Source organism: Carlito syrichta, unplaced genomic scaffold, assembly GCF_000164805.1.
Source record: "Carlito syrichta isolate Samal-C Ts95f unplaced genomic scaffold, Tarsius_syrichta-2.0.1 Scaffold314085, whole genome shotgun sequence".
Taxonomy (NCBI): Eukaryota; Metazoa; Chordata; class Mammalia; order Primates; family Tarsiidae; genus Carlito; species Carlito syrichta.
In genome coordinates this window covers 443,816-459,378 of record NW_007258181.1, presented here as the reverse complement: position 1 = coordinate 459,378, position 15,563 = coordinate 443,816, and the positions used below count along the sequence as shown (strand labels likewise).

Sequence of the window (15,563 nt, the reverse complement as noted above, 5' to 3'; positions counted from 1 at the left end):
TGTGGAACAGTGATCTGAAGGGATATTATCTCTGGCACCATTTGGTCTTAATTATTTGCAGTAAAGAAGAAGGCAGAAGTTGCAACTGCCTGTCCCCTGACTCAGACCACATAACCACGTTCCTCTTAATGCTCAGAATAATTTAAAGTTCCAACAGCTTTAAATTTGAATTACTTAATTTCACAGACTTTTTTTTCATTGATCTTTCATCTCTGCTGCATCCCATCCTGCTCTTAGGGTAATTTTCTGCTATTAAAGAGAGAAAGTTTTGTTTTTCTGATAGCATTACCCTTCTTTTACTGAAATCCTAATGAAGCAGGTCCTGTGTAAACTTTTTAAAAAATAATCTCTTAAAAATTGGTGATACTTTTTTTGGGTGGATACTGAGATTGCAATGTTTTCTGGCCATTTCTGACTTGGCCCAGCACTTTGTTCAGTGCGGGCAGCTTTGTGGATGTTCCTCATGGCACCTGCAGTTGTAGCAGGCTTGCATTTCTCTTTTTAAATTGTTTGAAGGCCGCTTTTAAACAGAAAACATTTGCAAATTCAATGAGTGGGTTTTCTCCTCTCTAGAAGTGACCTATGTATCATAGACCTATGTGATTTGTAATTTGCTGAGTTGTGAATTTGAACTGCCTGAATTACTGGCTGGCATAGTAGTGACACAGTGGACTAGTGGGTAAATTCAGTTGTTGCCCAGCATTCAAACTCCACTTGGTTTGGTTTTCTCTGCTTGCGGTGCTTTACATAGTAACTCTAATAAGAGTTGGAAAGTGGGCACTTATATTTGCATGTTAATGAGGTTGACTGGGAAGATTACATACTCTGGTGTTGTTCTAATTAAAGTGCTGATTTGAGGGCTTATGTATCTCAAATACCAAGACTGATTTTGTGGGGAATAGGTAACACAGCAGAGAACACAAGTTAGCTGTCAAATAAATCCTTTTCCTTCTAAAACAAGGGTTCTTTTTAAAATTTCACATACAGTAAGTACATTCATTCTTTACAGTTTTTCTCACTCTTTTGCAGTTCTGAAAGTTTTGTAAAAAGCAAATAGTCATTTAACTACCACATTTAGGATGTGGACCTTTTAGTCTTCCCCCTAGAACTTCTCCACCTGAAATTTGTTAAACATTTTACCTGAATTTTTTTGCTGGCTTGTCTAGCATCTGTCCCAGGTGAGCAAGTACTTGCTGTAGGACGGTGCCTTTCCTCATTTTCAGATTGATCTTCAACCTCAGCTTTCTGATATGTTCAAAAAAGTTGTGATTAAAAAAATTATCTCCTGTTCTTCTCCCAGAAGGAATGGGTAGCTCTTCCCAGTTTACTGTATCCTAAGCAAAAGCTGGAAGTCACAGTTTTATTTAAACATTCAAATTGTTAAATTTCTCACTTATCCATAGTCACTGTTTTAATGATAGGTTAGTGTAGGGTCTGATGTTTTGGCCCAGATAGTCTACTTCCTAGGATGTGAATTTTCTGGACTGTTTTTCTTCATCTACAAGATAGAATAGTAATATTTAAGCTGGGCTCAGTGGCTCAGCCTGTAATCCTGTGCTTTGGAAGGCTGAGGTGAGTGGATTGCCTGAGCCCGCAGGTTCAAGACCCGCCTGGGAAACTTGGCGAGACCTCATCTCTACAATAAATTAAAAAAAAAAAAAATTAGTCGGGTATGGTAGCGCGCGCCTGTAGTTCCAGCTACGCGGAAGGCTGAGGTGGAAGGATCGAGCCCAGCAGGTCGAGGCTGCGGTGCACTCCAGTCTGGGCGACTGAGTGAGACTCCAACTCAAAAAAAAAAAAAAGAATAGTAATATTTGCTCTAATTCACCTTACACACTGAATATTCTACTGAACCATGGTGACAGCACATTGTAAACCAAGGTGCTATTCAACATAGGAATGTGATTGTTTTCAATAACTTGTGTAAGAGGACAAATGAAGGATCTAAAAGAAGACGATACATCTTTATCATAATCCTGAGAAGATGAATTTGCTTAGCTTGCAAGTGAAAAACTTATTTTTCTAACTACTTTTTCTGCTATTTGATTATTTGAAAATGATAATTCCACCCCTTGCCTCTGGTTTATGCATTTAAATAACATTAGAGAATAATTGTAACATCAGCATTACTTTTTGAGTGTTGATGATTTTGGAGAAGGACTGGATCCAGCTTAGTCTTCCATGGACCCTGCTAACTACGCAGAGTTACCAGCAGAGCACCTTTGTGTCAGTTGCCATCACTGTTCTTGGCCTGCCAATCTCGTGTCTTGTCCTTCCTCTTCCACACACTTGGTGCCAACACAGAGAAGTAGTGTGGTGTACAGGACAGGCCAGGTGGGACTTGAGGTCCTGAGTCCAATACTGTTTCTGCCACTGGCCAGTGCTGTGTTCTTGCATATGTGACATTTGGTTTCATCTTCTGAGAAGAGTGTTCGACCCCAGATGACAAGTACAGTCTGTCCTACTCCTAGAATTGTGTGCATCTGCTTGTGGAAGAATAAGGTACCAGTTTTGAACTTTGACCTTTTGTTCTTCTAGTGTCAGATAGTCAAAGACTGCAGTGAAATGTCAGTGAATGGACATTTGGGTTGTTTCCACCTGTTGGCTTTTATGGATAATGCTATGAACATTTGTGTATAAGTTTATGTGTGAATGTATGTTTTCAGTTGTCACGGGTATCTACCCAAGAGTAGAAGAGCAGGGTCATATGGTAACTCTGTTTTGCTTTTGTTTATTTGTTTTCTTGTCCTATTTTATTGTAAGAGTGTGGAGTACAAGTCAGGATTAGGTACGTAAGTATCCTACGTGTAGAAGTTTGGGCTTCCAACTGGTCCTCACTTCCCCTGGTTTAGGATCGCATACCCTTAGTGATGTGCAACCACCCCACCTCCCCACCCTCTCCTTGCAGTGTCCTGCTACTGCTGATCCCTTCCTTGTGGTACTGTGATAAGTGCTCAGGACTCACTTATGAGTGAGAACATGTTATATTTAGTTCTTTGTTTCTGTGATAGATCACTGAGTATGATGGACTCTAAATTCATCTGTTAGCTTTTTGAGGAACTGTCAAGACTGTTTTTCCACAGCAACTGCACCATCTTACATGCTGGTGGCTACTTTTTCCTGTCAATCTTTTACTTTGTTGTTGGTGGTGGTTGCTTCTTGGAGCACCTGTTTTGTTCTCTTGCAACTTGAGCTTTAGGAAAGATCATCAGGTACTAGAGCCTCACCATCTGGTTGATTAAATATCAATAACTAGAATGCAAACTACCATGTAAAATAAATATAAATTAGTTCCAACAGATTCACATATACTAGAACTGTGTAGGAATTTATTCACATTTATTTTACATGGTAGTTTGCACTTTGGTATTGACTTTTAATGAAATGCAGGCTTGGCATTTGCCATTACAACCCTGGATATGTGATACAGGGTTTCATTTGCCAGTAAATTTGTTGTGTTGGGAATTTTTGTTCTTGTATTTTTCTTCAGTGATATATTATTAATTGTATTTATTTAAACAGAGTAAGAGTCTTATTCTGTTCATTCTGTTGCCCAAGCTGGAGTGTAGTGGTGTGATGTTAGCTCACTGTATTAACTCCAAACTACTTAGCTCAAGCAATTCTTTCACTTCAGCCTCCCAAGTAACAAGGACTACAAGTACATGCCATCGCACCCAGCTATTTTTTTATTTTTCATTTTTTGTAGAGACAAGGGTCTCACTCTGTTACCCAGGTTGGTCTCAGAACTCCTGGCCTCAAGTTATCCTCCTGCCTTGGGCTCCTAAAATGCTGGGATTACAGGTGTGAACCACCATGCCTGACCAGTAATGTTTCTGTTATCTATTGTTGTATAACAAGCCACTCCAAAACATAAAGTCTTAAAACAACAGCATTTATTTTGCTCACGAGTCTACAGTTTAGTTAGGGCTTGGCAGGCACAATCTGCTGCTGCTGTTCTGCAGTATCTGGGACCTCAGCTGGGATGATTGAAATTGCTGAAAGATGAAACAGCTAGGAGCTAGTGGAGTGTCCTCTTTCTTCTCTCCTCATGCAGTCTCAGGGCTTCTCCACTGTGCTCTTTTTACTCTTTAAACACTGTGGTGTCCTCATCATGACAGCCTCAAAGTAACTAGACTTCTTACATAGGACTCAGGGATCTTAGAGCAAGTGGCACGAGACCAAGGTGGAAGCTGTAAGGCTTCTTCCTGATCAGCCATGGAAGGCAAGCACCATCAATTCTGTAGCATTTTACTAGTTATGAGTGAGTCCCAGGGAAGGGTCTGAACATGGGAAGCCGTCTCAGGATACCAAAGTCCATAGCTATAACTTAAGTTTTTCTGCTGAGTTCAGTGCAGTCTACAGTAGATACATGAATAATTACTTCCCCTACAAAGCTGCCTACAATTTACTCTCTATGTATTTATGATGCCAAATGCTTAATTGCTGCATTCTCCCCTAAAATATTTTTTTAGTAAAACTAGAATGTGTCGTATTCTGGAAAATATAGTTATTAGGTCAAAATTCATTGAACAGAGGTAAGTTGTGTCAGTGAAGGGTCCTGTCAATACAGTTTTGAGTGTCATAAAATTATGTACCAAATGACACAACACCAATTATGAGGCCAAAATGCTGGAAAGACAAGTAGAAATGGGAAAAAATTAATAGGCTTAGGGGACTTTAATATGCCTTTCTTGGTCCGTTTCATCCAGGTGAACAAAAATAAATAGGAATGTAAAGGATCTGACTCCATGAAGTTGATCTGGTAGCATAGGTGAAAATTTATATTCTGCAATCAAATATCCAATCAAAGGCAAAACAAATAAGTGATAAACTCATCTTCCATTTTTTATAATTCTTAACAAGCTAAAAATAGAAGAAAGTAATTTTAAACTGATAATTTAAAATTATAGGAAATTTATAGGAAACAGATCAGACATATACTTAACTGTAATTTTTAGAAACATTTCCATTAAAATGAGGAAAAAGAACATGCTGTTGTCCTGTCTCTCTTCTATTTTGTTCTGCTCATTTGATTTAGAAATCTTTGTCACTTTGAATCTTGCTTTTTTATTAACCCTAACTAAGAAAAATCTTACAAACATGTACATAAATGTGCTTGGATCATTAATGTATTCTTACAGGTACATGGGAATGTTGATGGAGCCAGTGGTAGCTATAGCACTGTCAGTTAGGAGCAGTGTGATTATTTGGTCTACATGCTGATTTGCAGGGCCTCAGGCATGAAAAAATGTGATATTTGCTGATCTGTAGTAGGACATAAAATTTAGAAAAAAGTTTTTTTCAGATTCAATTTTTATACCCTCTTTTTTGACCTCATATAATTTCAGTTTTGTATCATGGTTAAAAGTCATTAGCAAGCCGGGCTCGGTGGCTCAGCCTATAATCCCACGCTTTGGGAGGCTGAGGTGAGTGGATTGCTTGAGCCCACGGGTTCGAGACCCATCTGGGCAACTTGGCGAGACCTCATCTCTACAATAAATAAAAAAATTAGCCGGGCGTGGAGGCACGCGCCTGTAGTTCCAGTTACATGGAAGGCTGAGGCAGAAGGATCACCGGAGCCCAGCAGGTCAAGGCTGCGGTGGCCGGGAGCAGCCACTGCACTCCAGTCTGGGCAACAGAGTGAGACTCCAACTCAAAAAAAAAAACAAAAGTCATTAGCAAATATAGGTTGAGTATCCCTTTCTGAAATGCTTGAGACCAGTGTTGTGAACTTTGGATTTTTTCAGATTTAGAAATACTTGCATTATACTTGCCAGTTCAGCACAATAATCCGAAAATTCGAAATTTGAAATGCTCCTTTCTGTGAGCATTTCCTTTATGTGATATGTTGGTGCTCAAAACATTTTGGAATTTGGAGCATTTCAGAATTTGGGTTTTCAGATTAGGATGCTCAACCTGTATTCACAGAATTGAAAGTGAATTTTCACATCTCAGTCCCAGATAAGGTTATCAGCCCCCACTTTATGCTTGGACCCTGACTGACCACAGCTGTTTAATACAGTACTCTGGAGCTTAGTGGCTACAGACACACTCAGGCTCCAGGGCTCTGTTCCACTACCAAGGAGTTTGCCAATCACACTGGACATTATTCACTGTTTAGTGACTCTTGTAGTTGTCAGTGACTTTTTCTGGGCTTTCAGCTCTGATAATACCATTTTTTAAAAATGCCCCCTTCCTTGTCAAATATCTGTGTTTTCATTAGGTCTGCTAGGAGAAAAGCAACAGATACTCTGTTCTGGATAAAATTTTCTGGATTCTGAAGTTTCAATAATGCTGACTCTTTGTTTTATCTTTCGGTTACAGATGTTGCTGCCATAGCGTGTGGTCGTGAATTCTTGGTTAATTCAAGTCGGGTCCTGTTGGATACCATATTGCAGCTTCTGGGAGATTTGAAGCCAGGACAGTGTACTAAACTCAAAGTGTATGGTGGATTATACTAAAAAGTTAATGTCTATTTACATACTAGTTAGAATATGCTGATTGAGCCTCCTTTAAGTAAACACAGTTAATTTTTGGCAGTGGTTCCAAGACACAGAAGAAACAAATTGCCTGGAGAATTTAAAGGGTACACTGTGTCTTAAATAATACTTTAGAAACATAAATTTAAGAAAGGAATGTCTTCACCTTAGAGCAAGCAGTGAATCCCAAATGCTGTCGTGTGACACTTGAGGGTTATGTAAATGATGTCAAAATGAACTTAAATAGTTACTTGTTATAGCAACATCCCACTTTCAGGTACCACTTTTTTTTTTTTTTGAGTTGGAGTCTCACTCTGTCACCCAGACTGGAGTGCAGTGGCCGCTCCCGGCCACCGCAGCCTCAACTTGCGGGGCTCCGGCGATCCTTCCACCTCAGCCTTCTGAGTAGCCGGAATTACAGGCGCGCGCTACCACACCCGGCTGATTTTTTGATTTATTGTAGAGATGAGGTCTCGCTGCCCAGGCTCTTGAACTCGCGGGCTCAGGCAGTCCACTCACCTCAGCCTCCCAAAGGCGTGGGATTACAGGCTGAGCCACCGAGCCCAGCTTTATTATTTCATAGTTTGGTAGGTTAGAAGTCTGAGTAGGCTTGTCTGGGTTCTTTGCATAGGGTCTCACAAGACCAAAATTAAGATATTTTCCAGATGGGGATATTTTCAACGGACTCTGGGGAGAAGCTGCTTCCAGTTGCTTTCAGGTTGCTGGCAGAGACCCGTTTTTTACATTTAAGAACTGAAGTCCCTGTTTCCTTGCTTGCTAGTCAGCTGGGATCAGCTTTTGGGGCTGATTGCCAGTCCTCTCACACAGTCTCCCAATCTTCAAGCCACAATAGCTCACTGAGTCCTTCGTACATTTGGAATTTCTTGGATTTCCTCTTCTGTACTAGCCAGATGAAATTCTCTGTTTTCTTCCTCCCGCTTCTTTAAAATTTACTTAAGGCAAAAACTCTCTGCTTTATCTGGGCTTGTGTGTATAGATTAGGCATGTGTGGATAAACTTTTTTTGATTAGCTCTCTAAGTCAGCTATTAGTAACCTTAATTATATCTGCAAAATTCCATTTGCCAGTTATCATAATCAGGGTGTGATATATTTATAGTCCCAGGGATTAGGGCAGGAAATCTTGAAGGGCCAGTATAGAATTCTGCCTCTTACACCATTCATTCTGAGTAATGTCTTTGATTTCTTGGAACAATGTTGTTTTTTTTTTGTTTGTTTGTTTGTTTGTTTTAAAGAGATGGGATCTACATACTCAGTGATCTGTCACAGAAACAAAGAACAGAGTACCATATATTCTCACTCATAAGTGGACCTTGAACAATTATAATACTATAAGAAAGGAATTGGCAGTAGTGGGAAACTGTCAGGGGAGGGGGTGGATTGGCAGTTGGGGAAACTGCTAAGGGAGGGAGGAGCATACCTCATCAGCAAGGGTACCTGCATAATCAGTGTTTGTATACCTAACCCTGAATTGCACCCCACATCTTTATAATAAAAAATAATAAATAAAAAATAAAAAAGAGATGAGATCTCTGTGTTGCCCAGGCTGGCCTTGAACTTTTTTCTGGGCTCAAACAATTCTCCTTCCTCATCCTCCTTTTTAGCTGGGACTATAAGGTATGTGCTACCATGCCTTTTAAAATAAGAGCTATAAAGTATGTACCAGATGCTTCCAACATCTGTGTCATCCTGGCCTTGGTGTCTCTTGGTGTTGTCTTTTCTCATGTGAGTTGAGATTTTCCTGTTTCTTCATTTGCCAAGTAATTTTGCATTTATCCTGGACATTTTGAATATCATGTTATGGGTCTTGTTTAAATCTTTGTGAAATGTTCATGCTTTTGTTTTCAGGCAATCAACCTCATTGGGTTTAGGTTATGAGTTCCAGACAGTCTTTCTTATATTTGATTTTAACATCAGACCTGCTTTCAAAAAGCCTTTGCAGTGCCATTGAATCTGCCTCTTGTGTGTACACCTAGCAGCTAGTCTGAAACCTGGATGATAGGGATCTTGTATAGTTCTGAGTCTTTCGGATGCTGTTTATGATCAAATGCACACATGTATGGCTTATAGTGAGGCCAGAAGTTTATAAACAACTTTGTGGGATTATTTTCCTGAGCCCTTAACTTGTTTAGTTCCCTAGGGCTCCCTTTTTCAGTCCCCCGCCTGGAATACTGGGGCTTTATATGCCCTGGGACTCTGTCCACATCCTGCCAAGCAACAGAGTTGAGAGGATCACAGTTCTTTCAAGTGTGAGGAAGAGTCCCCTCCCAAGAGTTTGAATTACCTGGGAGCTTCCACCCCACCTTCACCCCACCTCCTCCTGGTTGCTGCCTGAAGATTGCATTCTCACTTCTTGAGCCTGAACTAGAGGCCTTCTGGTGCCCTCCGTGTGGGTCAGTGCTGCTTCTGGGTTTGGGGACTCCCTTGATTCCAGGCCAGGGACACTGGAGGAAAAAGTGGTAAACTCTCTGCTGGTTTGGTGGGTCTTAAAGCTCTGATCTTCCCCCAAGTACCTGCTTCTATTTACTTTTCAGAGTCCTCAAGTAGCTACTCCATGTATTCTGTTTGGAATTTATAGCTGCATTCAAGGAAAGCAAGAGGGCTTAGACCATCTTGTCTAGAACCCAGACTCCCTCAGTTCATACTAGTATTTTGTACTAAAAAATATATGTATATGAGCAATACATATAAGACAATATAACATATATGTATATATAGTTTTGTTTCCAGAATAACTTACAAATAGTCTGTGGATCTGTTTAATTCCTTTCAAGTTCCTTACATCAAAGAAGATGTAACATTTGGATTATCCTTTCCCTGGCTGATGGACATTTAGGTTACGTTTAGATTTTACTTGACAAATGTAATGCTGCAGTGTACATCTTTGGCAAACTCTTTGCTAACCTGTATGAAAATTCCTATAGGAGTTTTCCCAGAGGTAGAATATTTGATAAGTAGAATATGAACATTTTCAGTTTTGTAAAATACTGCCAAATTGGTCATCGAAGTGTCCGTTTCCACCTGCACCGTGTCCGTGTTCTGTGTTTTCTATGTCCTTGTCAGCACTTCATTATTTATTATATTCCTGTAAGGGGTATTTTTATCACCCAACTATTGTCTGTCTGTCTTCCTCCCTCCCTCCCTTCCTTTAGATTTAGATAACTAGTGAGGTTGAGACTCTTTTCACGTGTTTGTACCATTCTGGCTCCTTTGAGTCACCTGTTTGTGTCTTTTGCCTACTTTCTGGTGGGCTGCATTTTTCTGAATGATGTGCTGTAGTTCTGTGTGTGTTCTGGATACTAATCTGTTGCCTCTTTTGCTCCCATGGTCTATATAAGATCTATGTTTATGAGCCAGAGAATCCCTTCCTCCAGCTTCCAAGGTGATTGCTTTGTGTGAGGGTGGTTTGTTCTAGCCTCTCTGGTTCCGATGTCTGAAGCTCTGTGCCTTTGGGTCCTGATACTCTCTTGTCAGTTGCAGCAGGGGAAGGGAAGAATTGCATTTGGAACCATTTGCTTATTTTCTAGGCCGTCTTCCATTTGACCACTGAGCAAACCCATGTACACATCACTTGGATCTCAGCATGTACCAGCCCAAGATGGGTCCTCCCCTGGCATCTCTGGTTGCCTTCTGAAGTGTTACCTCTCTCCTCATCTCCAAGGCATATTCCTTCCACTCTTCACTGTACCTTTCACCCACTTTGCATCCTCTGGTACCAGGACCCTTCTCCTACTAAAATAAGCTTCTTTTCTTCTTCTTGGCTTCCCCTTACCTTGACGGTAACTTGTCTCTCTCTGGGGGACTACACTTTCACTGCCACCTCCATGAACGAAGGTCACTTATTTTAAGCAGTTGGTACCTCAGACCCAGAGATGGGGGTTAGGTTTTTCCTAGCTGCCCTATATATATATATATATATATATAAATTTTAAAAATATATATAAATAAATTTTTTTTTTTTTTGAGTTGGATCCTCACTCTTGTCGTCCAGTCTGGAGTGCAGTGGCACTCTCATGGCCACCACTGCCTCAACCTGCTGGGCTTAGGCAATCCTTCCGCCTCAGCCTTCCAAGTAGCTGGAAATGCAGATGTACACCACCACGCCTGGCTAGTTTTTGTGATTTGTTGTGGAGACAAGGTCTCACCAAGTTGCCCATGCTGATCTCAAACTCTCGGGCTCAGGCAATCATCTTGCCTTGGGCTCCCAAAGTGCTGGGATTACAGGCTGAGCCACGGGGCCTGGTCAGCTGCCCATTTTTAAAAGGCCATTTTTCTTCTATGCTCAGGCAAAAACTTTTCCTCTTTCTCAATTCAAGCAACCAGTTCTCTTCCCACCCACCCTTTCTCATCACTGCCCTTTTTTGACCACTTCTTGTTCACTAAGTACTGGCTTGTTGGCTTCCCTCTCCCCATTTCCTGCTCTCTTGAGTGATATGAGCATAGTTGTGGATGATTCATTCAGCAATCTAATTTCAAGGTCACTGTCTTTCTCATCTCTCGATATGTGATGTGCACTTCACTGTGGACAGTAGTCAGTCACCAGATGAACTGTCCAGCTCTGAGATTATAAACACTGCTGTAGTACTCAGGCCATACCTCCTCTCCTCCCTGGCGCCTTTTTCCACCATCATTCCCTCTAAATATGCTGAGACTCTGCTCCTCAGTCTTTCTTCTGTCCTCTAATCCTAATCATACTATCACCTTCATGGCTTTCCTTTCATCTAGCTCACCTGGATCCCAGTGTGCATCACATTTCCTGATACTTCTAACCCTGGACCAGCTCAGCTGTCTGCCATCTCCATTCCTACAATCAGAGGTGCTCAGTGATGCTTGGGAAGAAGGTTTCTCAAATGCTCAGACTCACGTCCTTTCTCCTGGTCCCAAGCACCACTTGGATCCTCTGTGTCCTTACTCAGTCTCCTCTCTCATTTCCACAGTGGTGAAGGCACACTTTCTGTGTGACCCTCACCACTTACCTGTTTTGCCTCTTCTCTGCAGATGGGTGTCCTAGCAGGTGGCTTTACTTCCTGCTGCAGACAGAGAAGTGAGGTGCGTGTGTGAGCTGCCTCAGCTCAGTTACCTTCCTTGTTTATACCACTCACCCTCACTTTCTTCTCTCGTGTATCAGAGGGACATGCATGTGTGTGAATAATCCTCCCACCTCTGCTTTTGATTAGCTGTCCTCTGGGATTTTTTGCCCAGTTGGCTGTCACCTCTTGCTTCAGCATTTTCAAGTTCTCCTTCCACTGACTCCTATTTAGACTTTGTCTCCCTGGCTATGAGGACCCTTCAACAGGTTCTTGGGGTCCACATTAAGCCATTTGCCAACCTTGCTGGAATTTGGGTGATCTTGGGCTTACTATAACATAACATACTTTTCCAGAGCAAGTGACTGGCTCACGATGTGTTCCTTTCACTTCCTTTTGAAGTTCCTGTGGATGCTGTGCATCAGTGGTATAACAGACTTGATTTTACTGTGGGGCCACTCGACCAGCCACATCTGTGGTGGCAGACACACAAAGTGGTAAGTGGGACATAGTTGTCACTTGGCCTCTGTAAGTTCTTTCAGTGAAATGGCTTCCCAAGCCATGTCATTTCTGGCTATTTCTAGTTTACCTGCCATTTTTGGAAGACTCTTTTCTTAACTTACCAAATCTAGAAACTTCCAACTTCTGGTGGCCAGACATCCCAGCTGATGTTGGAGGACCCCTTGAGGTGCTTTGTGCTGCTTGCAGGATGACTGACTTGTGTTTACTATAGTGGTGTAGCTTTTAAGCCTTTTTGCCCGTACTTCACTGATAATTTTTCTAACTCATGTCCTCCTCTTAGGTATCTGCTACAGATGGCCACTTGATAGAACTGTGCACAACATGGGCTCTGTCACCAAGGCTGGGGCAGTTGGTATGATCAGCTAGTGGCATGCTTCTGGCAGAGTCTCATCTGTCTCTTCTCCATGTGTTTCTCCCTAGTCCTTTAGCCACATGTCAGGAGCTTCCCCCATCACTACCTCAATCCAGTTCCTCTCCCTTCAATCATGAGTCACTCAGCACGTGTGCGCACCGGGCTTGGCATGGGCAGAGTCTGTGATGTGTCTGGGATTCCACTTGGGCCTTGGGATTGCAGGGAGGACCCGCACAGTGTTCTTGCATGGAGCTGGGCTTGGTGGGCTCCAAGACCCCTTGCTGTGGCTCATGTTTCTCTTTCTCCATTGTTGCCACATGACTCTGATGTTCCCATTCTCTTTGACACTTGATAAAAGCTAGGCAGCCACAATTTTTGTTTCATATTAGACCAGCCTTCTAAAGTTTTAACCCCCTTTTTTTGTAGTTACTCATTGAGGTCAGTTTATTTTTCTCACTGCCCGTGCTTTATTATGATTTTACCAGTCCTTATCGAATAGTCTACAGGAGACCTTTTAATATGTTATGCTAGCTGCTCCTTAGGGCAGACTCCTTAGGGCAGACTTACTGGAGGTGTTATTGAAAGGGTTGGCTGAGAGCCCAGAGTGTAAGGTGATTCTTACCTGGAGAGAGGAGGCTTGCAGGGAGGAGACATCCATATTCCTTATCGGCCACTTGATTCTTAGGATATGACTCTCTCCAGGTTTGTGGTTGGGTTGCAGGCTCTATGAAGAGCATACCTTTGCTTTGTACCAAGCCTGGAAGACTGACACAGAGCTTTTCACTGTCAGGGGCCAAAGAATATGTGGTGTGTATGGTTAGGGAGGGGCAAAAAGACCCTGCAAGGCGGGGTCTAGTCCAGGTGCAGGGAGGAAGACGCAGAGATGCCTCCTGGAATTTGGCTCTACCAGATTCTTGAACCTTGGAAGTTATTACTGATTTATGCTCTTGCTGACATCTCCCCCAGGTGTTACCACTAGGTTGGCATCAGTGAGAAGTGCTGCTTGTGGGAAGTCTCCAGGTTCTTTTTGCAGTTGACTTCAGAACCACCTGGGAGCTCTGCAGGAAAACCAACTCACCTTTGTGAGCAAAGCAGGGTGGCCACATCTTCCCACCTCTCTCTGAAGTGTCCACATAGTTAGGTCTGTAGATATCATTCTCCTGCAAGCTCCTATGTCCAAAGAACTTGTCCAGGATAGCCATAGTTAAGACTGTTTTTTGAAGTGTTTCCACAAAATGTCTTAAAACAATGGCAGCATTTTAGAACCAAGTGTGGAGGGAAAGCTGTAAAACTTACACTGTGTTCACTGGGTGCTTTGCTTGTCTTCCCATTGCCTGTAAACTTCTGGACGCACAGAGCAAGATTTCAACTCAGTGTTCCCGAGGCCCAAGATGCAGAAAGTGCTCAGTAAATGCTACATGACAAATGAGAGGCAAATACTTGTTTTCTAGGTTATGGTCCTACCTTGTTTGTTGTTAAAAGTTCTATGTTACTGCCCATTTTGGGGGCCTGACTCAAAGCCCTTCACATAAAGACTGTCTTAATGCCAACTGAAAAGAATTGTTAAATGTGATAGGTTTTCTAAATAGTTTCCAATCAAAGCTTTAGTAATTCTAGATAAGAAAGTTATCATTAGCTTTATGAGATGATTTTAGGACATTGGTTAACAGTTACCTGTTCTGATGAAATACATTTTGAAAATAAATTCTGGGTAATGTTCAAATTCCTAAGTTTAGAGTTCTCATCATTTTCAGATACTAACAAAGGTCAACCAAGCTTCTAAAATATCTAACATTTGTGGCCTATGAACTAATGTATATTATTTCTAGGTGGTAGAGCTTTCAGCTACAACATGCTTAACATCCACTGAATTGATCTTGTATTGAGTTATAAATTAGTAGATGGTGATGTGAACATCAGTTTTTCTGAAAGGCATTTTTAGGAGTTTACCCTGTCTAGTTTACTTATTCTGTATACATTTAAAAGCTCATATAACTAAGTAACTTGCTTTTTTTTCTCTTCAATAAGGAAAAGGCAAATAACTGAATACACAAATGGGTCAAAGAGATAATCAGGCAGTTTACAGAAGAAACACACATAAGCTTCATAAACACAGGAAAGATTCTTGAGCTCCATAGTAATCAAGGAAATGGAAATCAGAACCTTAATATGATGTGTTTCTTTTCATCTCATTAAAACAAAAAAACAAAAATCCATAGCCTGACAATTCCAGGCTTTGTATGGGATGACAGTGAAACTTTGACCTGTCTGTGTGCCGGTACGTGCAGACAGCTGGGCAGCATCTACCAAGGTGGTTGTGCATATGCCTGGGGACAGGTCGTTTCTGCCTGCATGTGTACTCCAGAGAACATCTCATATAGGAATGCCAGGATGCTTGTACAGGAGACCGTGTAGAACAGTGTTTGTAAAAGCACAAACTAGGAACTTGCTTAACTGAGCTGGATAATTGATTGATAAATGGTGATCAATTAAAAAGTTGGGACAGGGCAACCCCATTGGGTCCCCTCCCACTCTGGGAGCTTTTCTGTCCTCTCAATAAATCCTGCTTTCAAAAAAAAAAAAATGCTGACCGGGCTCGGTGGCTCAGCCTGTAATCCCAGCACTTTGGAAGGCCGAGGTGAGAGGATTGCCTGAGCCTGCGGGTTCAAGACCCGCCTGGGCAACTTGGTGAGACCACATCTCTACAATAAATAAAAAACTAGCTGGGAGTGGTAGCTCGCGCCTGTAGTTCCAGCTACTTGGAAGGCTGAGGCGGAAGGATCACCAGAGCCCAGCAGGTAGAGGCTGCGGTGGCCGAGAGCATGCCACTACACTCCAGTCTGGGTGACGGAGTGAGACTCTAACTCAGAAAAAAAAAATAGTTGGGACATATCAGTGAAAATAAGCTAGAGCTAGACAAATCAACATAGACAAATCTCAGTATGGTATGGAAGGTTCTATACGGTATGCTGATGATGATTCAAACATGTAAGGCAAAATCAGAAGATTTTGAACATAAAGTACTAGAAATGCACAGCTAGTTCAAATGTCAGATGTAACTAGTGGTTATCACCTCCCTGAAGTACATGTTCAGGTGAATTTCACAAAGGGGGGATTCAACTATGGTGATAAGGTTCTTTCTTAACCAGGGAAGTGGGTATTAT

At 41.8% G+C, this 15,563-nt stretch overlaps 1 protein-coding gene across 1 annotated transcript in view; it reads left to right on the top strand.

Moving 5' to 3' along the window:
- The window catches only part of HSF2BP (heat shock transcription factor 2 binding protein), a 116,315-nt gene that overhangs the window by 48,033 nt on the left and 52,719 nt on the right, over positions 1-15,563 (top strand). Inside the window, exon 6 of the mRNA XM_008070978.2 lies at positions 6,325-6,442. Coding sequence (XP_008069169.1) covers positions 6,325-6,442 — 118 coding nt within the window. The remainder of the gene's footprint in view (positions 1-6,324; positions 6,443-15,563) is intronic.